Source organism: Furipterus horrens, unplaced genomic scaffold (assembly GCF_987537825.1).
Source record: "Furipterus horrens unplaced genomic scaffold, mFurHor1.1.pri manual_scaffold_3, whole genome shotgun sequence".
NCBI classification, from domain to species: Eukaryota; Metazoa; Chordata; class Mammalia; order Chiroptera; family Furipteridae; genus Furipterus; species Furipterus horrens.
Window position 1 is genome coordinate 149,075,300 of NW_028327173.1, and position 25,975 is coordinate 149,101,274.

Consider the following 25,975-nt stretch of genomic DNA (forward strand, 5'->3'; position numbering starts at 1 on the left):
TCAGAACTCAGTAATGTAAAAATCAGTTCTGCAGAATGGTTTTTGTGGAATGGACACACAAAATAAGAGTCCTGTGAGTAATGAAAAAGGGTGATTGCTATTTTTTTTTACCTTCTGTAATATAAATGACACTGAAAATGAAATTGTGTTCAGTGTTTGGATGTGCCACTCTTACTCATTGTTACCTCGTTAAAGTCTCAGTGTACTTTAAAGGATGGGGTGAGTTTTTAAGGTTAACACTATGGAATCACTGAAAATGAATTTCATTGAGGCAAATGATGCTTTCAATGCTATTGTGTTGGTTTAGACTACATATTATTACCTATCATTTTAATTCAGATATTGATGTGGATGTGGTAATAGAACTGTTCCAAAGATCTTGGGGAAGGTGATTTCAGTCTGTGTTAGACCCATGATAGCCCCAGGTGGGATTCTATGGTTCAGTTCAGGGGACCCCCACAAGGTCCAGATCTCTAGCAGAAAAGAGCATTCTTATATTTTGTTGCATCTAAATGCCACTGATTATAAGCTGTATCCCAGTTTCAGACATGTTAAAACTATGAAAAAAATGTTGTAGAATTCATGGAATATTGGTAAGTTTTATTATACCTTTGTCATATTTAAACACCCAAGTTTTTCCAGATGAATTCGATATTATTTCAGTTCTCGCCCACAATAAATTTTGTAATGTGACTTCAACTATTTGCCAAATTTCCTGAAGGTATTAATTACTCCAAGTATGTGAAATTTAACTTTTATTGGGTCAACTTACCTTGTGAAGTAATGCTGATGTCTTTTTCTTTTTTTCAGGCTGACACCAACAAAGATCGTATTGATATTGCCAATGCCAGAGCAAAGAAACTCATTGACAGCTAAAGTACTGCTGTACTTCTTTACCATTTATTCACTTGCCTAGCTCTTCTATCCGACTCATTGCCTTCTCAGAGTTTGAAATTTTGGTTCCACTCTTCTAATCAGTAGATAATGTGGAAGAAGGGCAAGGAGTAACTATACCTGTTTATTTTCTCTTTTTCCCTTAAGGGAAGACTGCTGTTCAGCCTTCCTTCTAGTATTTTCTCTCTCAGTTTATACCCTCAGCTTGGTTTTTTTACATCACATATAGCTTTGTATCTCACCCTCCACATTTACAGTAGCAGGTTCTTCTGCTTTCAAGATTTGGAAGCATTGCCAAAGACAGCCATGAAAAAGGAAGCTAAGGGTGGGGAAGTGCAAGAAGATAAGAAGTTGTTACCTCAGTAAAACCTTCAGGCCACAAAGCAAAATGTTGCATAGCCACAGTAAAGATCTAGTTCAGTTTAGATTTTAAGTTGCAGTTATTGCCAATTTAGGCTAATACTTGGTTTTGTAGCTTTTATATGATATTTTTGTTATACAGCACAACTTTGCAACCTCTGCTTCAAAAAGAATAGAATGAGTTTTCTTAAAGTGAGCTTAATTCCTGAACTCTTGGTGATTCATATATGTACATAGATTCTGTGATCACATTTCATATTGTACCACTTTGTACAGGAACACTTTATACAAATGAATGGCTTTTTATTTTCATATTATTAGTATCATGTTTGCAATTCAAGCCTATTAACCTCATAAATTTGTCATTAGTCTTTGAAGAAAAATATGTAAATATGTATTTGTAACATGAGAATTTCTAAAGCAGGGCTTAAAATTTTTGGGGAAAGTTTGACAAAATACATCACGTGATTTTTACCTCAATGCCAAGAATGTTTAGATAGGAAAAAATAAATGTTTTGATCTCAGGTAGAAAAATTGTTAGATTGTTTTGAGTTTTATGTAGATTTAGACTTTTAAAAAGCTAGAATTCTGTTTAACTACAAGTGATTTGGAAAATTATGCTTTTGGTTTGATTATTTATGATTGCACTCTCAATCTCTTAGCCTTGTGTATTGAACTGTGTTCAGAATCATGTTTATTTAGACTCTGAACAGTGTTATGAGAATTTGATTGGTACTTGTCACCTTTATTTAAAAGCTAGTAACTGCAAACTTAAAAGCTATTAATGTGGATTGGTTTAACAAATAACCACTGCTTGATTCTTACAATTAAATTTTGTAACTAATGGAATTGTTCCTTCAAATAAGTAAATATGTTTCCATGACTGTTTTGGGTGGGTGAGTCGGGGGGAATCGTTTAATCAGCTCTTATTTAACAAATTGAGTAAAGCAAAGGTCCATAAATCAAGAAGCACTCGAACAGAAAGCTGCCTTTAGGCATCTTTCCCATTTTTATTGGAAATACTGACAGAACTTTCCTTTCTGTGATCTTCATGTGGTTCATTTTAATCATTACTAATCTTTTATTCATTTGAGTTTAAACACACTAGTGACTGAAAGGATAGTGTTTATGAGAGAGAACGACAGCCCATTTGAGAAGATACAGTTAACATGAGAATTTTCAAAGGCTAAAGAGAAAAATAGTTAAAGTGAGATTCATTTAGGCCCTCTGTAATAGAAATGCTCTATGCCAAAGAGAGTAGCTTGGCAGGTGATGGTATATGTGTAAAGTAAGAAAGTACGACACACTGGGAATTGTGCTATACCTAAATGCCCTTTCTAAAAGCATTTAAAAGAAAATTCTTCAAGACTGTTATGGCTAAGAGAAATAGTTCCTAGGATACCAGTGTGCTATCCTCAGTGTATAATTGGTTAGAAGTATGAGCTTAGGCACCAGGTTGTCTGGATGTACACTGTAGCTCTTTTACTTACTGGCTAAGTGACTGTAAACCCATTTCTGTACCTTAGTTTCCTTGTCTGTAAATGGGGATTAATAATTCCTACCTCATAGAGTTGTTGCAAAGACTCAACATAGTAATATATGGAAAGCACTTAGACCAGTGTCCAACCAATGTAAGAGCTTGATAATGATAGCTGCTGTTCCCTTTAGAGTGGAGGTCTTTCTGGGTCAAGGATCCCTTTGTGAATTAGATGAAAGACAACACAGCCTATCTCTGCAGAGAAATAGACATGCAAACATGACTCACATAAATGGGTCTTGAAAGCCCATCCACAGATCTTAGGTTATGAGCTTTTTCAGATTGTGCTACTTAGAAAGAGAATAAGGCCATAGAAATTAGGCCCATAATACACTAGAAATAGAAGCTGTTAACTTAAATCCTTTCCTGATTTTTCTCCTGTAACATTTTTGGAAGCTTGTTTGCATTACTTCTAAATGGTAGTAACTGAAATGGTTAACAGCTTTGCAATCTGACCACCTGAGTTCAAATTTTGGTTCAGTCATTTACTAATTGTGTGACCTTGAGCATAATATTAAACTATACTTATAGGAGTTGAAAAACAGTATCCCCTACTGAACTTAATTTATTTTTAACAGTAAGCTCCCTCTTCAGATTTCCAGTCTTATAATGGAAAATGATCTTCATCTCCTACTATGCCTTTTTTTGGCTTCCTTTTTAATTTCATCTTTTATTACCACTTCAACTCTAGATATTTTCATGTCATGTGTGGATTGTGAATATTCCCTTAACTTAAAATTCTACTTCCCAGATATCCTATACCCAGTTGTACTTAGATTTTGTTTCTTCAAAGGCTATTTTTTTAGGTCACTCTCTTGCTAAAATTTTAAGTTATCCCAATTACATTCCTAGTCAGACTTCTGTTTCTCAGATTGATACCCAAGTTCCTTATTCTCTAGTCATTTGTTTTTTTATCCTTTTTAACTTGGTGTCTAAGCAAAGCCTTCCATTTCTGTATAGCTTGCTAAATTCTATTTTAATACCTTACAGATGAAATAAATGGCACCATTTATTGAGTCCTCACTCTGTCATGGGCACTGTGTTTAATGCCTTTTTGTGTATCTTTTCACCATATCATCCTAACATACTTGAGAGGTAGAAGGTATTGCCCATATCACGATGAGAATGAATCACTCTTAATATATAAGGCTAGTAAATGACAGACTTTGGATTCAAACCAGGGTCTTTCTGACTCCAAGGCCTATGATCTTACTCAGTATTCTACACTGACTTCCAACCAAGCTCTAAAAGAATGTAAGTGACAGGGGTGGTGGCCACTAAAATGTGGGTTTCCAGACCCCAAGTCAGCCTACTTTGGTAGCTCATATTTAAGTCTAAATACTTGTGTACTATAATTTTGGGCATATTACTTTATAATGTTCCTGCCCTGAAGTAGTTCAGTTTAGCAAGAGACAGATGGATACAGAATGTGAGAAGTGCTACTGTAACAGATGGAGGAGCAATTAATTTGCTTAGACTTAGAAAGGGGCTTACACATAGGGAAGGAGCATGTTAGTAAGGGAGGGCATTTTTAACTGAGCAAACAATGTAAAGGCAGTTAATGGAGAGACATTTCACCATGGGTTTAAGGAGCAGAATAATCTGGTATGACTAGGCAGGCAAATGAGAGTGAAGAAAGGGTATCTGGAAATAAGGCTGGGTCCAAGTCATGGGGTGGGGATTTTTAAAACTCCAATTAGTAATTAAATGGCTGGGGACATTTAAGTTTAATTTATAAGTTCTGATTTATTAGATGATAAGTACTTCTAAAATATTTAGATAAATGTTAATTGTTCAGTCAGATCAATAAGATTAAGCATAAAAATTATATATTTTTAAAAGTTCAATAATGATAAACTGGTACCCCTATTGCTCCCCAAATTGAGAAACAGAAACTAACATGGGAAAAAAAGAATACCCAGACCAGATTGAAAGTCAGAAAGACTTCCTCATAGATTAAATACTAGGTTCTTATGATCTCTTGACTTAAAAGATCAAACTAGGTTTGTATAACAAGAATTGTCAATGCATGGTAAATAATAGCTCCTTGGCTAAGACAAAACTTCAGAAAATAACAGAGTGGTAGCTTTCTAAATATTCACGTCAGTAACAATCTGAAACCATCTACCTTTGTACACCTTTGTATTAAGTTTCTCTTTTAATTAGCATGGTTCCACTACCACAAAATGTTTATCAGTCACATGAAGGCATTGCAGTACTCATGCAACCTGAACATGAAACATGTCTTCCTAATCATTTTACTTTTGAACAAAGGGCCATTTACAGGTTAAAGTTCTCCTGTCTTTTCAAGGATGAACCTTTCTTCCAGCCAAAAAGTTCATTAAAAATTCTTTATTTAGTATATTTTCTCATTCAGAGAATAAACTTGATAAACAGGTGATTTTGAAATACAGCAGTAGTTTTTTGATATGTAATTTGATTAGTAGTTAAAAATATAAAAAGGGGAAAATAATTACCAGAAATAAGACATTATTTCTAACAAAACTTAAGGAAAATCTTGATTATTAAAACCCCTTCTATCTTAAAATTTTGCATATATGGTTTTAGCTCTCCAAGCCCTCTACGAATAAGGCACCTGCAATAGTAAAGAATTTGCTACTGCAGCCCTGGGGATCATCTCTTAGTGTTGTATTGGTGCTTCTCGGACAAAGTACACTTTTACTCAAGACAGTCACATATTTATATACATCCTAAATTCCAAGTATAAATACTATAATTGAACTGATAGACTGGAATAAAACACAAATCCTTAGATTAACCATAGCAGCCTCTCATAAGTTACTTGAATTTCATAAAAATGTGAAGTGTCAACAGAGGTGGGATGGCAGATGATTTTATGAAAGCTCACACATTGAAACTAAACATGAAATTTCAAACTGTGTTATGGAGCTATTGTATTACCAGGAAGCATCCCCTCATCACTGTATAAATAGCAACTAGCTACTGGTTTCTTAAAGCCAAACTAATGATGGTTTTGAACATCAGCATTGTCTACTGCCCTATCCATGACTCAAAAGGGAAAACTTCCTGTCTCTTGATTCCTTTTAGCTTAAGATAAGCCCTGGAAAGGAAAAAGATCAATGAAATATAATCTTCTGAAGTATCAGCTCCTTTCTGCAGACATTCTTGACCACAATAAGAACCTTTGATTGAGCCAGCTGCAACAGGTTCCAAATGTCCTGCAAGGATTTCCATGCTTGTGGGGAGCATCAAGCAAACTTCTTCTTGGTCGCCGTGAACCTCTCCATGTACTAAAAATCATGAAAGAATATATGTGGTATTTTGGCATGAGCAAATAAACATTAGCCTATTTGTTACTTAGGTTTTCATATGATTTTTTTTCATTTAGGTTTTTATTGGATATGGCTCCTCATTTCCTACTTATTTCCTACCTACATTCAAAACCTACCTATTCTAAATGCAAATCTAAAGTACTTGGTTTGGGATCATTTAAATATTTCTTTGATATTTTAATAGAAGGCCTATCAAAAGATAAAGATGCTTTACAATACACCATCTAGAGAAAAAGTCATCTTCGCACAAGAATCTGGCTGATTCTTAGAACCCACCTCCAAAATGGGTAACAAATCCTGTTGACAAATAGGATTATCTTTACAGCCTGTGGCTATAAATAGTTACCTCACTGTTCTTTTCCCTGGAGCAGTGACAAGAAATGCAGAAGTACATGAATACATACCTTATCATAGCCTTCTAGTTCTCGAAGTTTCTTTATTTCAAAAAGGTTGCCTTCCACAGCAAGCAGACAAATCTGGGAATCACTGAGGATGCTCTGTGGAAGCATGCTAAGCTCAAGGCAGTTCTCTTCCAGGCGAAGAACTTTAAGACGAGGACAGCAAGATATCTTTATTGAGATCTGAGATATCTATTCAACAAAAAGGAATAACAGGAAAAAGCATAAGGACTGTAATGGTTATTTATTACTAAATTAAAAAAAAAAAAAAACCCTTTACTTGACTATTTGTCCTAGTTCTTTTACCGCCTCCATTTTCTCACTACCTACTCATTCCAGAAGCCTCTGTCATCTAGCTTCTGTTAACTACTCCAGTTTGGGGAAAAAATGTTTTGAAGATTACCAGTGGCTTTTTGGAAATAACATTTTCTGATTATAAAAGTACTACTTGTTATAGAAAGTTTGAGAATCACATTTTAAAGTTTAGAAAAGTTACCTGCAGCCCTGGCTGGTGTGGCTCAGTGGATTAAGCGCCGGCCTGTGAATCGAAAGGTTGCTTGGTTCAATTCCCAGTCAGGGCACATGCCTGGGTTGTGGGCCAGGTCCCCAGTTGGGGGCTTGTGAAAGGCAACCTATCGATGTATTTCTTGCATGTTTCTCTCCCTCTCTCACTCCCTTCCCCTCTCTCTAAAAGTAGATAAATCTTTTTTTTAAAAAAAAGAAAAGTTACCCACAATCTACCACCACAAACATTTTGGTACATTCACTGCCAATCTTTTATGTGTATATAAATGTCTGATTTTATTATCTATTCTTTCATTGAAACTCCCTATTGTATGTAAGTACAGGTTTTTCTTCCTAACTTTTGAATTATTCCTGATTTTTGGCTTCCCTTCTTGTTCCTATGGTCATCTTTCTAAACTTTTTCCTAGAAAGTGCATCTATTCTTAAAGCCATCATTTCTGTCAAGACCTCAAAATCTGTATCTACATTCAAACCTCTCACTTTTCCACTCATGTCTCCAATTTTTAGTACAACAGTTCCATTTGCACCATCATAATCAACTCAGCATGTCTATTCCCAATAGCACTACTCGTGTTAGGCCTTTGAGCTCAGTACCAAGAATATCTTAACTCATTCACCTCTTTTTGACCATTAAATGCTGCAAGTCACCAAATTATATTTACTCTTGCCTGGTATCATCTCAGACTATCACCTGGGAACTCTTTAGAAATAAAATTCTCAAACCCCACCCCAGACCTACTGAATCAGAAACACTGAGGGGGAGGCCAGGGATCTCTTTTAACAAGCTCTCATGGTTATTCTGATGCACACTAAAATAAGAATCATTAATAAAGGCATCGCCATAGGTGAATGTAGATTGAGTGCTCAATATTTGTTGCTTAATTTTTAAAAGTCCCCCCCCCCAAATAGTCAATGTTTTTCCAAAAAGCTCAAGCATATACAAAAATATTCACTTAAGGAAAAGATGAGGCTGATACCTTCAAAGACAGACTGAATTTCATAAATAAGGAGACAACAATCTATTTGTCCCAATGAAACTTGCAGTGATTGGAATGTTCTGTATCTGCTGTCCAATATGGTAGCCATTTGAGCACTGAAAAGGTGGCTTGTGGTGGCTGAGAAACTGAAGTTTTTTTTGTTTTTTGTTTTTGTTTTTTATTTTAGAGGGTAAGGGAAGGAGAAATGGAGAGAAACATCGATCGGTTGTCTCTCACATGCCCTCAAATGGGGACCTGGCCTAAAACCCAGGCATGTGTCCTGATTGGGAACAGAATCAATGACCTTTGGTTTGCAGGCCTGTGCTCAACTCAGACCAGACAGGGCTGAATTTTTAATTTAAATGAATTTTCATAGCCACATGTGGCTAGTGGTTACTGTATTGGACTATAGATCTAGAAGCATAGACATGAGAAAAACTAAAGGCCACCTAGTCTAGTCTCTCTGTGTTTAATCTTTCAACATCTGTACCTTATGTTTAAACCAAGATTGTTTTTCCAGTCAGATACATAATAACCAAAGTAATGGAAACAAATAACAAATTTCAAATATTACAATGGAAGCTGTCCCGCAATGAAAGGGGCTATCTCCAGAAAGCCTATCACTGATGGTTTCTCAGCAAAAGCAGAACACATGCTTGACAGATGTAAAAAAATAGGACAACTGATTACCTCTAATGTCCAACTCTGAGAACCTATAAGTCTCTTTTCCACTCTATTTTCCTGACATAGCTCCTTCCTAGATGAGTAGAGGCATGTTTGAGGAGTATCTGAAGATTTGTGAGACAGTAATTTTTGAAATTATTACCCCATTACCCGTCCCACCCTCTAAAAATCACCTACACAACAAACATAACCAACGTCTCAACTACTTCCACGGGACTTTGGGATTTGAAATTAGTCCAGCCCATAGAATATACCTCTTACTAGTTTCCAATGCCCAGCTGCATAATGATACTATAGAGAAAAACCAGTTATTCAGGAGACTGTAAACCCATATATATACTGTAGGAAAAAAACCTTGTGCTCTAGACCTGATTCTGGTTGAGGTTAAGTTCGATGACCTGCAGCTCCCCCACTATGTCAGGTATGCTCCGAATCTGGTTCTTGGAAAGATCCACCACATCCAGGTGCCGCAGGCTACAAAGTTGGGGTGGTAGTGCTCGCAGCTGGTTCCCAGAGAGGCTCAGGGTCTTGAGGGCAGATAGTTGCCCAAAGGTAGAGGGCAGCTCTCTCAAGTGATTGTTGTTTAGGCTTAGTGTCTCTAATTTTTTCAGATTGTGTAACTCATCAGGAAGAACAGCTGGCAAAGACAAAACAAACAAAACATAGAAACCCGAATCTGACACAGCTGAAAAACAACTTAAATGAAGTTTATAAAAACGGTATGGCAACCTACTGTGTCTCTTGTTAATATACGCAGAATTCCCACATGTGCCTTTTTTACCTATTTCATTTTTACCAACATACTCTTCAGTAGGTAAAAGTGCCATCAAAATGCAGGAAAGTATGCGTACAAAAGCCTCCGCACAATCTGACAGCAATTTTGAGGGAGTTGAAAGGCCCTCCCATTCCCCCCGTCCAAATTATTCCATTACCAATCATTATACCACCAGAGGAGGCTCGTAGGTGTAATTAAAAGAGAAAATTTCAAGAACTCTGACATTCTCCCGCGTCTTGGGCAATCTGAACGGTTTCATAATAACAAAAATCAGCTTGTAAGAGAACACCACCCTTCTTAACAGCTGATCAGTAGTAGCAAAGCTTCCCAGACGCAAAAGTCATACTCAGTTTGTTGTTGTTCAAGGAGAGGCTCTTCAGCAGAGTGAACTTCCCTATAATCATAGGCGGTAGGCTCTCTATCTTGTTGTTGGATAAGTCGATGGTCCTGAGATTGCTTGTCAGCTTCTGTAGCTCTGAAGGGAACTGGAGAAAGGGGTTCACAGCGCAGAGAATCCCTCACCGATTACCTTCACAGCCCCCGCCATTCCTTTCCCATTAAATTCCCTGGTCGGGTCCCTCCCACTCTCACCTCAGTCAGCCCACGGTCCTTAAGCTGAAAGACACCAGTTTTCTGCGCGGTTTCCAAATGAGCGCGGAGGGCACTGTTTCCCATCCTAGCGCCGCGGTTCAGGTCCCTGCGGGAAAGTAAGTGCAGCTGTCACCGCTCAGTCCAGGCACCCAGCTACCCCGACGGCCTCCCGGCTGGGTATCCAGCCCCAGCCGTCACCTCCTGCAGATCTCTGGGTCTTGTAGAACAGCCCAAGAGTGGCGAGGAGGAAAGGGAAGAAAAGAGAACCTGACCACCAGGCCCTGCCTCTTTGGCGGCTGTTCCAAGGCTATACGCTGCTAGGATTCCGGACTCGCCCCCTACCCCTTAGCTCACTGCTAGACTGAAGTGTAAGACCCAGGACGCGCGCTGGCCAGGGATGCGCTTCCCGGGCTTCCGCCTGAGCGGAAACGCCCCGTGACGTCATCAAACCGCGCGTGCGCGTTGGCCCTGCGTTTCGGTAGTCTTAATGCCACCCGGGATGGTGGGTCTCAGCCATGGCTGCGGCGAACCCTTGGGACTCGGCGTCCGGGCCCAACGCTGCTGGGCTACTGCTGCACCATTTTGTAGCTTCGGGGATAGTCACTCAGGTACGTGGGAGGCGATGGCGTCATCAGGGGATGCCCAGGGTGGCGACAGAAGGTGCTGTGAAGTGGTGGTACTGGCTGGGGGGCTGTGCTGGCTGGGGGCTGTACTAGAGTGGAAGCCCATGGAGCCCGTTCCAGGCAACAGCTGATATTTTCTGCAGTGGGTTCTGCAAAAGTGAGGCTCTGAGTAGATGGTGACTCGGGTAAGCAGTGTCTGCAGGAGAGTTATCCCAGGTAAATTCGTGGGAGATAAGAAAAGACCGGTGTTTCCCCCCGTTTTTTTAAATCCAGTGGTAGATACCGTCTCTAGAGTGGAATGGGGTGACGCGTTGGTAAAACGGCCAGGTAATTCAAACAAACGTTCCCAAACAAGTCTTGTTTGTGTGAGGCATTGAAACATACAGGGTGGGGCAAAGTAAGTTTACAGTTGTGAATACTAGAACCACAGTTTATTCTTACATTAGTACTTATTGTTATGTTATTTTCCATACGAACAGTTGTAAACCTACTTTTGCCCAACCCTGTATTTGGGCGCTGGAGGCGCTGGGTACAGCAGAGGGCCAGGGGAAGCGTGCATCTTTAAAGGCCCCCTCAAAGAAAGTATTGGCGAAAAAGACCCGAAAGACCTTGAAACGTGAATAGAGGAAGGGATTAATTTTGAGAAGGGGAGACGACGGAAATTATCCCATGGGATGGTAGTGTTACTGTCGAATGAGTAGCAGAGGGGAAACAAATGCAGGGCCCTCACCATTGCAATCTAAGAACTTAATAGAGGAGGCTTGAAGCAGAGGGAGACATGTCTCACCTGCTAACTCAGCAGTCCTGGGCCTGGTCTGATAGTATTGCCAGGTGTTCTAACATCACAGGGAACACTGTCAGCATGGGAGGAGGAAAGTCCTTGAAATTCTGTGTATCCTTTCAACGATCTGGGAAGGAAAGCTTTTGAAACTGTGCTTTCATCCCAAGGCCAGAAAGGCAGGAGAAGGTCCACAGTGCCCAAAGGGAAGAGACCCACAAACCAACTTTGGTTAATTGACTACCTCTCGTCACTATCTGTTTTACAAGGGAGTCTTTAATGCTTACAGAAAGAGCCCATAAATAACTTTGGGTAACTACCCCAACTTTAATTTACTGCCTCCCTTCACTTACGTGTTTTACAACAAAATGAACAAATGGAGTCTGCAGCAAGATTAGGATTTGAGCTAATAGATCCCCACACATACCTAAGTTTGGGTAGTCATCCCCCGCACCCTCAGAGAAAAGCTGGCTCCACCTTTATCTGTCAATCAAAATGTAACTGCTTCATCCGCATCCTGCCAACTATATAGGTCTTCAGAACAAAGAACTCAGGCTCTTGGCCTTCTGGCCACCCTGGGGTGAGCTTGCCACCCGGCCTTTGGCTACCCTTGCTTTTGTTCTCCTAGTCACTAATGAACTTTGTGTTCACGCTAATATACTCACTGATCTGTAATTCTTTACTGAATTGGGGAGAAGAACCAGGGTTTCTCTGATAACAGTAGTTTTAGGCTGGGCAAGAAGAGCATGTTCGTAGGCCAAAGGGAAGAAGCCAGTAGGGGGAGAAATTGATTATGTTGAGCGAATAATGGAATACAGTCGACAGAAGTGGCAAGGGAATCGGGAAAGTGGAATTGAGGGAAATAAAGAAACTTTGAGATAATGAGAAAGTTGAGGAATATCACTAAAAAAGGAAACTGGGAAAAGTAAAAAGGTAAAATCGTCTGCAGAGATTAGCAGTATAAACAGGATGGGAGGCTTATGGAAAATACAACTGTTTATACTTAGAAGAGTCATTAGAGAATTCTACTACCTTAACAGTAGAATTGAAGAAATTAAGGCCTAAAGAGACCAAGAAATTTGCCCAAGGTCACTTAAAGAGTGAAGTAGGATTAGATACCAGAGCTCTTTCTTCCTTTCCTGGCATACAGTCCATCCCTTAAGTGCACAACATCATCAAATGTGCATTAAAAATTAAGAGCGATGTTTAAAACTGTGATACAGCTCTTCTAGAAAATAGCTTGTTTGAGCTTTGCTCTGTTTTGATCTATCCATTGGATAGTGATTTAGTGAAAGGAAGGCAGGGTTAACTATAGGATAATATGGGGCATTTGCTTTTTTTTATAGTTTAGTGGCCTTACATTCTAGATACTGTTCAGGCAAGCGTGAGAGAGTCGTGGCATCTTGATCAAAGCTCCTTCTACAGGCAGTGTATAAGATAAGGATCTGGACTTACAAAACACCTAGCATCTAATGTATTAGCGCTAAGTCACAGTCCTCAAATAAGTAGGCTTTCTGTTTACTAGAGGAATTTGGCTGCTTTTTCATTCCTCTCTCCTTTTTGGCTCTCCTTTTCTTGAATATTCTTATTTTCCCTCTGGTTTCTATGACAAGTTCTTGGTTAAGCTCCATACCCTGTTGTTGAATCCAACAGATTACTAGTTTGCAAGTGTGTAACTAAGATTAGTGTATACATATGAAGAGCTAGAAAGATACCAGAGAGTGAATAAGTTATAATGAGAAATGGGAGCTGGTTTACTTTCACTTACCTTCTACATAAGAGAACAGAAAGAAAAGTAAAAGAGGCTATGATAGAAATATGGATTGTATGTGTTCTCATTTCAGCCCTGATATACATTGGCAGTGTGAAGTTAGACTAACACTTAATATGCCCAGTTAGCAATTTTGTCATCAGTAAAATATCTTGTGTTATCTCAGTGAATGGCATTACTATCTGTTCAGACACCTGACTTTGTCCCTCACTACCTGTATTAACTAGGGGTTACCAATTCTATCTTCCCAGGGACTCAATTCACTACCTTCTTTTTTTCTGTTTTAAACTGCTGCTGACCTATTCCACATTCTCATCTTTTCACCTGGAATACTATAGCAGCCACTTGTCTAAACATCCAACCTCCACTCCACCCCTCCACTAGATTTTTCTTTTTTTTCGTAGTAAAATACACATAACATAAAACTTGGCATTTTAACCATCTTAAAGGGTACAACTCAATGGCATGAAGTACAGTCACCATACTGTGAAACTATTTTCAAAACTTTTTATATCATTCTCAATGGAAATCCCACACTCGTTAAACAGTCACTCCCCATTCCTTCTTCTCCCAGCCCCATTAGTTTTATTTTTCTTACTACACCCACTTAAATTTCTATAATGTGTTATATATGATCATGTTACTTCTTCACCAGAAGAATTTCAATTTCTATTTCTGCATTATGATTGATTGTCATAGTTATCAAGATCTTCCATGATTATGCAAGAAACTGTTTCCAGATTAATCTTCCCTTTCTCACATATTGTTAGTACTAACACAGTTATTGAGCATTTTTAATGTTAAATTCTTCCTATCTAGAATACTTCTTCCTTTCCATCATCATGAGCTTGTTAACAGCAGAGAGCTCACTTATTCATTTTTGATTCATCTATTTTCTGTGTCAATAAATGTCTGTAAAATTGATTATCACTCAGCAAACTTGCTATAAAGGGCCAGAGAGTATTTGAGGCATTCAGTCCATATGGTTGCAACTAGGCTGTTGTAATGTGAAAGCAGTCAGAGATAATAAATAAATGAGAAAAATTGAGTTCCAATAAAATTTTATTTTGGGACTCTTAAATTTGAAGTTCATAACATTTTCATATGTCACAAAATTTTTTTTAAAGATTTTATTTATTCTTTATAGAAAGAAAGGAAGGGAGGGAGAAAGAGAGGGAGAGAAACACCCATGTGTGAGAGAAACATTGATCTGTTGCCTCTCGTACATGCCCCAGCCAGGGAGTGAACCTGCGTCATAGGCATGTGCCCTAACTGGGAATTGAACCGGCAACCTTTTGCTTTGGGGGAATGGCGCCCAACCACCTGAGCCATACCAATTAGGGTTATTTTTTTGTATTTTTAAAAAATATTTGGGCAAATGATTCATGATAGAGGAGATTTTAAAAACAAGAAATATACATTGCTACTGTTGTATTCTGTATTTCATATTTCAGGGCAGTGATGGACATAATTAATGTACCCATACTTTTAGACTCATGGGTGTGATTTTCCAAAGCACATAGAAACTTTTTGTGATATACTGCTGCTTTCTCCATTTACTTTCCAACAGGAGATGTTAAATATATCTAAGAAATCAGCTCCTTGCTTTGTGAACTTCTCCAGGCTACAGCAGGTCACAAATATGCAAGATGAAATCAATCAGGTGATTATGTTGCACTTTTTACTTTCTACTTCTAGTACAGGCAAAAATCTTAATTGGTTCCAATAGCAATTCTCTTGCACTTAGAACAATTTACTTGTAGTAGTTAATGTAGTTACACAATAATAGTATTATAGTAGTGGGTGGTAGTAGCAGTAGCAGCAACATAGAGACTATCCTTTACATCAGTCTACTTTCTGAGTGAGCTAAATATTATTTTTGCTTTTAATGCAGAAAAAACTTGAAATTGAACTTCTAAGACTAGAAAAAGATACAGAAGATATTGTTCATCCTTCCATTTTGGGTAAGTGGTTTGGTTAAATGGGTGGATAATCATTGGAATTTCAACTTTTTCTTGGATTACCTTAAATAAGCACCAGGCATTATAATATACCGTTGTTTTTCCAGGTATTGCCCCAAAGCTAACAAAGTTTTTTATTTATGTGTTCAAACAAAAGTCCTTTTGGCTTGATTAATGTAAATTGTGTAAAAATTTACCAAGTTAGGAGCCCTCAAAATCAGGAGAGCTTGCAAGACAAAACAAAAAAAAAGGCTAAACAACTTCTCATATCAAAGTCACCTAAAGGGACATGACAGCTAAAGCACAGTGTGGTCATAGGTTGAATACTTGATTAGAAAAAATTTTTGCTATACAGGATACTAGTAGGATACTTGATGGTATTTAAACATGGACCATATTAAATATTGGTAGTATTGTGCCAGTGTTAAATTTTCTGAATTTGATACTTGTAGTGTAGTTGTATAAGAGAATGTTCCTATTCTTGGGAAATACATGCTGGCATTTTAGGGGTAAAAGTTCATGATATCTGTAACTTATTCTCAAATGGGTCAGCAAAAATATATGTAAGGGTGTGAAGAGAAACAGGAAAAAAGAGGAAATGTAGTGAAGTATTAACAGTGCATCTAGGCAAAATGTATATGAGAGTTCAGTGAACTAGTCTTGAAACTTTCTGTAAGTTTGAAATGTTTTTAGCATAAAAATTTAAAAGAGGCCACTATTAACTGAATACGAGGCAAATATTGAAATAATCAGAAATAGGTTATGAGAAAAATGGTTTTTCTTTGTTTTTTTTTTTTTTCAGGTTTTTGTATGTCATATCAGTGTCAACAATAATACCCTATCTGAGGAGCAGAAAGAACTTTATTGGGAAATGTTTGTTTTTTAATGTTTGTGTAGAATATTAGAGGGAGAGATGGGAAAAGGGACTTTATAGCTCTGGCTATAAAAACTGAACTAGGGGTAGAGTTGAAAAACACAAAGAATATAGCAGTGGGTTTGGTTGTCAGGAAAAGTAAGAAAATAAAATGAAATTGATATTGGGTATTAGAAATAGCAATGGGGAGATATTTAGGAGGGAAATGGAATAATTTTTGATATTGGTAGTATCAAACTAAAGCAAAGAAGAATTTATTACTGATTTTAAAACTTGTCCTATTGCTAACTATAATTATTGTTTCTGGTTTGTGTAGCTCAGAAGTGTCATACTCTGCAAAGCATGAATAATCACTTGGAGGCAGTGCTAAAAGAGAAGAGGTCCCTCAGGCAAAGACTGTTGAAACCCAGGTGCCAGGAAAACTTGCCTATCGAAGCTGTTTATCACAGGTTAGACTAAAAAACAGACATTGATACACATTTTCTGAAGGTAGTTTAGACTAGTAGTCATTTCACAGCATAACTCATTACATATTAATGATTACCTCTGTTAACATTATTATTAATAGTGCTACATTAAACCAGAAAAAAATCCTTTTCTATGGTGAAAGAAAGGCATTTCTTTTGTCCACAGTGTTTTGGGAATTATAAATAATGATTTTAATGAAAGAATTTAGATCCATAACAGAGTAAATTGGATAAAAATCACTTTTATTATGTATAGACTGTTTCCTGTGAAGTAAATCTATTCTTGCCTTTACCAGGTGGGGCAACACCTTCTAGGTATGTGAAACACAGAGTTTATTCTTGTATTATTATTTATTAATTATTATATTATTTTCCAATGAACAACTGTATAAAAATTCTGTTGGGGGAGTTTAAGCAGGGACAGGTGAAAATAATGTCAACTAAAGGAGGGAAAAATGAACTGAGTTCTGGTCTCATCTCTATTGTTTATATGCCTCAAAGACTTGGGCAAATGACTTAAACTTCTGTCTTAGTTTCCCAATCCATAGATGCTTTTTATTGCTCTTGTCTTTACTGTAGTATTCCAAGTACCAAATTGAAGATGTAAGTTATTATTAATAATAAAATTAAAAAGCAGGCAACTGGGAATCTGATTGCTAACTTTCTCCACCAGTGCCTTACTAGCAGACCCTGAGCAAATTAGTATCTTCTCTTAAATATCAGATTTTTTTACCTTATAGTAATATAATAGGTATACAGATCCCATTCTTGTAGATACATTATCTGTTCTGTACAGTAAGATACCACTAATGTATATAATCCCTGGCTGATTTGGCTCAGTGGATTGAGCGTCGGCCTGCGAGCTAAGTGTCGCTGGTTCGATCTTCCAGTCAGGGCACATCAGAGAAGGAAAACTCTGACTCCAAAAAAAAAACCTCCGCTGCCTTGCGGCATACCTCTTCAGGGGAAAGGCTAAGGGAGTAAACCCCGACAGAAAATCCGGAACCGGAGTCCCTAAGGCGGTTTGACGTTGTAGTCAACACCGGCAACTCCTGCGGCGCACCTGAAGCCAAGCTGTATTGACTCCGTCTTTCCCTTGGACCCTTCAGCTGCGAAGAGAGGGGGGGTCTGCTGCATGGGCAACAGCAGACCCTCCATATCACCCTGCCCAGGCTCTGTAGCTTCAGCTTCACTGGAGAGGACACTCCAGCGTCATCGCAAGATGTCGATTCAACACGGGAGGAGACAGATACCGTGTCACTCCCGAGTCGGACTGCATAGCCATTCTCGGCGGTGCAGATAGACTCTTGGGAAGCTACACCATCGTCTCTCGAGACGGACGGCTGCCGACATATATTATACATATCAGAAGAACTGAGTAATGATTTTAAAGCATTTTGCAAATGCGAAGGTTCAAAGTAGTTTTATCTGTAGCCTATTTCAATGAAGTACATTTATCCTTATTGTCTTCACCAAGAATGAGTAGTCTGAAATGGAATGAGATTTTACCTAAGGAAGTTTCTTTACTTATATGAGAAAATTATTGTCTAACATTAGATTGGATTCCAGATATAATAGTGTTGTCTCTCTTGGTTTTTCTGTTTGAATGACAAGTTAGCTCCTGCTTAAAGTGAAAGAGAAAGACCTTTTTTTATCACTGATATTTCCATGAATGTAGAAAGGTTATTATTGACTTACTGGGTTGGTTGCAATTCTCTTATCTCATATTGAAAGTCCTAATTAAAAGGGGTAAAGGAGCCCTGGCCAGGTGCTCAATTGGTTGGAGTGTCATCCTGTACACTAAAAGGTTGTGGGTTCGATACCCAATCAGGGCACATACCTAGGTTGTGAGTTCAGTCTCCTGATCCATGTTTCTCTCTCATGTCCATGTTTCTCTCTCATGTCCATGTTTCTCTCTCTCTCTCTCTCTCTCTCTCTTTCTGTCTCTCTCTCTCTCTCTCTCTCCTCCTCTAAAAATCAGTGACCATATCCTTGGGTGAGAATTAAAAATTCTATTTTCTTTTTCTTTTTTTTAATTTATTTTTTTGGGGGGACCCACACTCTATAACAATTCCCCCCTCTCAGACTTAAGACCCTTTATAATCTTATAAAGGACAGTGGGCGAAGGTCTCATGCTCCTCTAGCTGCTTCAAGCTGGACATGGTCGTTGTCCTACCTACCCTTGGGTCCAGAAATCCCTAATAAAAGTGGGGGTGTGGAGGGGAGGGTGGCCTTCCCACATGGGGAAGGATCTTGCAGCTTCCGCGTCAGTTGGCTGTCCCCAGGCAATGGCATGCTCGGTTTAACAAGCTGGCATCCTTGTTGTATTCTGGGGTAAAAATTTTTTTTTATAAAAGGGGGAAAAGAGAACAAAAATAACTACGCTTAAACAATTGGCTTTTTTTTTTTTTTAACCCTTTTTGCCAAATCTGTTGCCCCCAGAACACAACAAGGATGCCAGCCTGCTAAACCAAGCACGCCGTTGTCCGGAGACAGCCAACTGACCTGGAGTCTGCACGATCCTTCCCCATGTGGGAAGGCCACCCTCCCCTCCACACCCCCACTCTTATTAGGGACTTCTGGACCCAAGGCTAGGTAGGACGACGACCATGTCCAGCTTGAAGCAGCTAGAGGAGCTTGAGACCTTCGCCCATTGTCCTTTACAAGATTACAAAGGGTCTTAATATCTGAGAGGGAGGGATAGTTATTTTTTACGAACCATGGGTATGGACTTGGGGGGGGATGCTGGGGGAGGGAGATACTGGGTGGAGGGGAGTAAAGGGGAAAAAATTGGAACTACTGTAACAGCATAATCAATAAAATATATTTAAAAAAAAAAAAACAAAAAAAAAACAATTGGCTTTTTTTCTTCCTCTTTCAGATACTTGGTACATTTGCTCGAGTTGGCAGTGACTTTCATTGAGAGATTAGAAACCCATCTTGAAACAATTAGAAATATTCCTCATTTAGATGAAAATCTAAAGAAAATGGTGAGTATTAACAATAGCATATATGTACCTCATCAGCTCCTTTCACATTACTTTTAGCTACCTTTAGTTCTTTTATATTCCAATGTCAAATGTACAACCTATTTGTTTAACTTTTTGATTGGTAATATGAGTGAATTATTCTTAAAAATGAAGATGCAATTTCTTTTTTATTTTATTTTTCTTTAAAAGTCATTTTATATTATCTTATTCCAGAATTTAATAAATGTTACCATCATTGTGCAAGGTATCATGAGAGATAAACAGATATAACTAATCCCTGCCCTCAGATTCTCAAGGTTTGGTGAGAGAGCTATAAGATACTTTCTACTTTATCCCTTTGAGTGCCAACATCACTGTGAGCAATGCTGACAAATTTTCCCAAAAGTGCCACTGTTGATTCCAGCGACTCTTTTTGATGGCTATAAATGTAAATAACAATGGAATAATTCATATTTTATGTTTTGTTCCCTTTTTTTGTACCTCAGGTTATATATTGATATAACTTTTTCTCATGTTGATCCAAATTTCAAATTACGCATGGTACTCAAAGGGTTATGGTATTTTTGTACAATGAACGCAGCAGAGAATTATAAAGAAGATGCTGTCTATTAAATGCAGAAAAGGGAGGGATTACTTCCACTTTAGGGAGATTGGGAGTCAGATGGGGGTTAGGAATACTTCAGGAAAGTTTTATCTAGGAGTTAGTAGTGAGCTGAATCTTGAATCAGTGAGGTTTGGACATGCTTCGGAAAGAATAGTACAGCCAAAAGCAGCAGTATGACGAAAGACAGGAAAGTTAGAGAGCACGAGTAATTTGGGGGAAGAGTGGTACTCTTCTTTGGGTGATGCTTAAAGATATTGAGAGGGAGATTAACTCGGGGTTAGTTGCCTTGAAAACCAGAGTAAGAAGTTTAGACTTACTGTCTGAGTACTAGTGAACCATTGGATTTGTTTTGTTTTGTTTTGTTTTGTTTTTTTAGAGAAAGGCATGGAGGAATGACTTGATCAGAACTGTATTTTAATCAGGGAGAAAATATTGGATAGAATAGACTGAGCCTTGTCACTCAGTGTGAGCAGAATCAATGCAAACCTGGAAGCTTGTTAGAAATGCAGAATTGCAGATTTTATTCACCTTAGACCTTCAAAATCTGAATCTACATTTTAACAACTTCCTCAGGTGGTTCCTATGCACTTTAAAGTTGGTTAAGCTGTGTGTTAGAAGACTAAGCAGAGGAACCAAAGGCAAAGAAACTTGGAAAATAAATATATTTATTGAGATAAAAGATTTAAGGCATAGAGATACAAAGGATTGTGTAGGTTTTTAGATCTTGAAGGTCAAATTTCTAGAATATGGCTACTATTTGGACAAAGAACACATCCAAAGTAATGAAGTTTCTAGCCTTGGTGACCTAAGGGTGAATAGGAGCAAAAGATTAAAGAAGTTAATGAGTTTTATTTTTTGATGCCTTGCACAGATTGTAAATGTTCATTGTTGAATTGCAGTTAAATTGAGTTTGAGAGATTGAACGTACATCCAGATGGAGATTTCCAACAGACTGAAATGTGGGACTGAATTTTTGGGAGGAGATTAGGTTGGACAATATAGATTGAGGGTCATCTGCGCTGAGGTGATAATTGAAGACAAAGGAGAGGTGAACTCACAAAGAAAAAGCATGTCCATAAAAAGTGGTAAAGCGCAATTTTAAGGCACCTTTGTATTCAGGGGTTCGGAAAGAATCAGGTATTAACTTTTGGTGTCATAACCATTTATGATGCAATAGTGGTGTATTAATAACAGGCATAACTTCTCTCCTTTTTTCCCTTTCTTCAAATGTTACAGAGCAAGGCTTTAGCCGAGATGGATATTTTGGTAACTGAGACAGAAGAACTGGCAGAGAATATACTCAAGTGGCGAGAACAACAAAAGGAAGTTTCCTCTTGTATCCCCAAAACATTAGCTGAAGAAAAGTATCTTCATAAACATGAATTATAACACCTCCTTACCTTTTACTTCTAAAGCTCATGTTAATCCCAAATGATTCAACTGATTCAATTAAGCAATCTTAATTGTGTGTAGTCTTGTGAAGTCCATGTCTAATCAACAATAACATGGGTATTTATAGGCTTTGCTGCCAGCAGTACTAAGAGCCTTCTCTGTATTGAAGTACTAAGATTCCAAGTTCATTGAGACCAAACTAAATTTACTTTGTTTTTTAAATCCTCACCCAAGGATATGTTTATCTAGAGTGAATGAGACAGAGAGAGATAGAGAGTGTGAGAGAGAGAGAGCGAGCCTCCTGTATGCATGGTGACTAGGGATTAGACCCACCACCTTTTGATATACAGGACAACACTCCAACCAGCTGAGCCACCTGGCCAAGGCTACTTTGCTTTACATATATTCTTATTCTACTTTTCAATAAAAGTTATTAAGATCAAGTGTAACTATGACAATTTATTAAAGAAAGAATCTCCATATCTCAGGCAGAGAAAATGCTACATCTTTTTTCTTTTTTTTAATGCTTGTTTCTGCATTATAAGAGTCATCTTGAACCTGAAAGTATGTTGATTATTTCTGTGAGATTGTCACTGAGTGTGCAAAAAAAGAATAACATACTACCTTTTAAAAGGCTTGCTTGCAAGGTGGGTCCTTTGTTGGTGTCTGGGAAATAAAATTTCAAGAAGATTCCTCCACTCTCACTGGTAGGAGTTGTTCTCTGTGATGAAGCTGTTTGTACAGTGTGGTTTCTGCTTTTCTTCTCGGAGTCTAGAATTTTGGTACATGCTAGGTAGAAGGTACCTATGTGACTAGCCTACAAAAATAACCCCGAGCATGGCATCTCTTTCGTGGTAGACGTTTCACACATGTCACAACTCAGGTGCTGGGAGAATTAAGACATCTTATGTGACTCCATTGGCAGAGGACTTCGGAAGGTATGTCTGGTTTACCGCAAGCTTTGTCCCATGCACCTTTTCCCTTTGCTCTTTTGCTTTCATGTTTTTATTGTAACAAATCATAGCCATGAATACAGTGATATGCTGAGTCCTGTGAATCCTTCAAGCATGTCATCAAACTCAAATGGGGTAGATCTTGGTGACTGACACACTGAGCAATTCCTAAGGGTGTTCACTGGCAGCCTTAGGAATTGGCAAAGAAAAAGACACATTATGGTAGAACTTTTAGAGGTTTACCTTATAAAATGCTCATATATTTAAACTGAGCTTATTGTGCATATAAAAGGAAGTGGTGTACTATTATAAAACCAGTACTAAGCCTCAGAATATATTTATTTTTATCAGTACTTATAACAACCCCTGGCTTATTTTCAGACTTGGGCTTCTCTTTTGCTTTAAAATGTGTGCGTCCTTATTTAAATTTTTTTAAAAATCTTCACCCAAGGACATTTTTTCATTGCTTTTAGAGAGAGGAAGGGGGGGAGAGAAAAACCAATTGGTTGCCTCCTGTTCGCACCCAGACCAGGGATTGAACTCACAGCCTAGGTATGTCCCTTGACCGGGAATTGAACCTGCAACCTTTCGATTACAGGATGACGCTCCAACCAACTGGTTGGGGCACATCAATATTTTTATACTGTTGTATTGTGTGTATCGCTGGAGTTCACTGATCCTTGTATTCATCACACTCAACACAAGAAGACCTCAACACAATGGATAAGTAAAGTGGTTGTTCACAAGGAACAGGATCATCACCAAAAATTACCCTACAAAAACAACTGGGGATATTTTGAAGCCTATTTTGCTGACTTGCAAGTGAGTTATAGAACAGTGGTCATAATATGTTAAACACTGCCTAACACTTAAGCAAAACTTTCAGTTGTATTTCATCAGAAATCTGTTCAGGTCTAGCCTTGGTTTCAAACATATTACTATGCTGTTTCTTCACGTGATTTCCTATAATAGTTTATATACGGGGTGGGGCAAAAGTAGGTTTACATTTGATTGTATGGAAAATAATACAACAAATAAACTTTCTCATACAACTGTAAACCTTTTGCCCCATACTGTATATAATATAATAAGGATGATATATAATATCTTTTTCAAAATAAATTAATTTCTGACAAATTTTGTGGCCATTTTCTGAATTATCTGTGATAGATTCTCTATTTAACTTACACAGTTAAAAGTATAGGCATATAGGCAATCTGACTCAAAAAAGCTTGAGGTAAGTTGAGCCTGAGGTCTACTTCAAAGAGAAAAGCTAACAGTATTATGCTAGAGTCCATAAGTGCTAATCAATTTGTAATTAAGCTTTTAGCCATGTGGATACTAAAAACAAAAGTAGCTCTGGAATGTTTCTACTTATACTGGGAAGTGTCTGAAATTTGTGCATTCAGTTCTAACATACTAATGCCACATTGTAAAGACTGTTCTGGAGGAACTGAGTTGCTGCCTGGTCTTTTTAACATTTTTTGTATTTTATTCCTTCCTCTGATCTATGACTGCAAGACTGACCCCTGTTATCCTCAAATCTTTAATAAAGTCAGGAAAATAGTCTGAGGACTAGGAAAATCCTAAGAGTTTTTTGACATGCAAAATGTGATAGTGTTGAGACTAACTTTATAGACTTCTAATATTGCTATACAAGAATCTAGGGTGATAAAATATGAGTCAGATATCTTATTTGAGACTCTAAACCACTTAATTTTCTTGATGTGGAAGGCTAGTAAAAGTGGAAGCTATTAATTTTAGTGAGATTACATTTCCAGGGTCTGAATACGCTGATCAAAAATCAGTTTATCTCAAGATGGCAACATATGCTTACCTTTGATCAGTAAATGCTAATAAAAATTTATGTAACTCAGCCTTTCTGAATCTCAGCTTTTGTAGGACATCAAAGTTTACCTTAATGAGGATTTATTTGAAAAACTGCTGGATACTTGGAATACTTGGTATTCCCCACCTATTTCTATAGAATACCTGAAAATAGGTGGGGGTCATGGAACAGGACATTAGCAATTTGAATTTGCTTTATCTCCAGGCTCATCCTAATCTTACATTTCTCTATCTCCACCCTGCAAGTTCAGGAGACTTAAGAAACAGGGCTTGTCTTTAGCTATGAAAGTATGGAGGGTAACAGCAAAGCCTTTAGAATTAGAATATTTCGAAGCCTTTGGAGAGGTTGAAAATATTGAACTTCCTATAGGTACAAACATATGAAAGACGAAGATTTTCTTTTATCACATACGCAGATGAAGAGCCAGTAAACAAACTGTTAGAAAGCAGATATTAGACTGTTTCTGGAAAGTGTGAAATCAAAGGTGCACAACCAAAAGAGGTGTATAGGCGGTAATAGTAATGACCAATAAGGAGAAAGGGGAGCTGCAGCTGGTGGATGAAGTGGCACTAGGGGTCATGTCCCAGGCCAACAGAGTCCTTATGGCAAGGCATCTTTGGGGGTGCCAATCACCAAAAAATCTTAACAGCCATGCTGAAGGAACACATTGGAAAAAACGAGGAGATAGCTAAAGTAACCCACCTTGTAGGACAACATTGAAGATCGTTCTTCTGTTGATCTAAGATGTTTATAAGACTTTATAGTGTAAAAGGCACAACATTGTCCAAGTGTATATAACTACCAATTTCTTTAAATTTTTTATTTATTTATTTTTAGAGGGGGATGGAGGGAGAAAAAGAGGGAGAGAAGCATCAATATGTGGTTGCTTCTCACGTGCCGCAAACTGGGGACCTGGCCTGCAAGCAACCCAAGCATGTGCCCTGACTAGGAATCAAACCAGTGACCCTTTGGTTTGCAGGCCAGTGCTCAATCCACTGAACCACACCAGTCAGGGCATTTTTTTGTTTGTTTGTTTTTACTTTGTCTTTTGCTGTCTGTGTTATGACTCAATGTAGATTTGTGTTTGTACAAATTTTGTATGATTTCATATTAAACCTCAAATGCTGCCTTCTGTGAAGAATAGTAACTAAAATAGACTGAAGCAAATCAAATACTGTTGTGCCTAAGTACCTGTGGGGGAGCTGGTCCAAGGAGCCCCTCGGATATCAAAATCTGAGGATGCTTAAGTTCCTTATATAAGATGGCATAGTATTGGCCCTGGCAAGGTAGCTCAGATTGTTAGAGTGTTGTCCCAGTATATCAAGGTTGTGGGGTCAATCTCTGTATGGCTACATAAAGAGTCAAACAATAGATGCATAAATAAGTGGAACAACATATTGATATTTCTCTCACTCTCTTCCCCCCCAAAATCAATAAAAAACTTTTTTAAAAATGGCATAGTATTTGCATATGACCTATGCACATCTAACTTCACATCCTCCTATATATTTTAAATAACCTCTAAATTACTTATAATACGTAATACAATGTAAATGCTGTATAAATAGTTGTGATACTATATTGTTTAGGGAATAATGACAAGAAAAAAAGCCTGTACATGTTCAATACAGACATAGCCATTGTAGGTATAACTACAT

General features: G+C 38.0%; 3 protein-coding genes across 6 annotated transcripts in view; 2 read left to right on the forward strand and 1 right to left on the reverse strand.

Annotated features, from left to right (window-relative positions):
• SNAP23 (synaptosome associated protein 23) overlaps positions 1-6,129 on the forward strand; it is a 38,866-nt gene extending 32,737 nt beyond the window's left edge. The window contains exons 9-10 of one of the 2 annotated variants that reach the window (XM_090270479.1): positions 811-877; positions 5,861-6,129. In XM_090270479.1, the coding sequence (XP_090126605.1) occupies positions 811-876 (66 nt within the window). In that variant the 3' untranslated portion in view covers position 877; positions 5,861-6,129. Of the gene's footprint in view, positions 1-810 lie in introns of both variants that reach the window. The other variant, XM_090270480.1, reaches the window with a different exon arrangement.
• Positions 5,926-10,515, reverse strand: LRRC57 (leucine rich repeat containing 57). 3 transcript variants are annotated; one of them, XM_090270477.1, is made up of 6 exons: positions 10,412-10,515; positions 10,056-10,176; positions 9,811-9,949; positions 9,058-9,326; positions 6,510-6,695; positions 5,926-6,063 (listed from the first exon to the last, which is right to left on the reverse strand). In XM_090270477.1, the coding sequence occupies exons 1-6, from the start codon at positions 10,498-10,500 to the stop codon at positions 6,022-6,024; spliced, it is 846 nt and encodes a 281-aa protein (XP_090126603.1). In that variant the 5' UTR covers positions 10,501-10,515; the 3' UTR covers positions 5,926-6,021. The 3 variants fall into 3 exon arrangements, with proteins under 3 accessions (XP_090126603.1, XP_090126601.1, XP_090126602.1); XM_090270475.1 differs by having other exon boundaries at positions 10,056-10,161; positions 10,398-10,464; XM_090270476.1 differs by lacking the exon at positions 10,412-10,515 and adding an exon at positions 10,254-10,367 and having other exon boundaries at positions 10,056-10,161.
• Positions 10,502-22,219, forward strand: HAUS2 (HAUS augmin like complex subunit 2). Its single transcript, XM_090270478.1, is given in 7 exon segments — positions 10,502-10,663; positions 14,798-14,890; positions 15,122-15,191; positions 16,379-16,511; positions 19,411-19,519; positions 21,360-21,508; positions 21,510-22,219. Coding segments are annotated over 7 exon segments (696 nt in total). The 5' UTR covers positions 10,502-10,570; the 3' UTR covers positions 21,559-22,219.
• Positions 22,220-25,975: the final 3,756 nt, after the last annotated feature.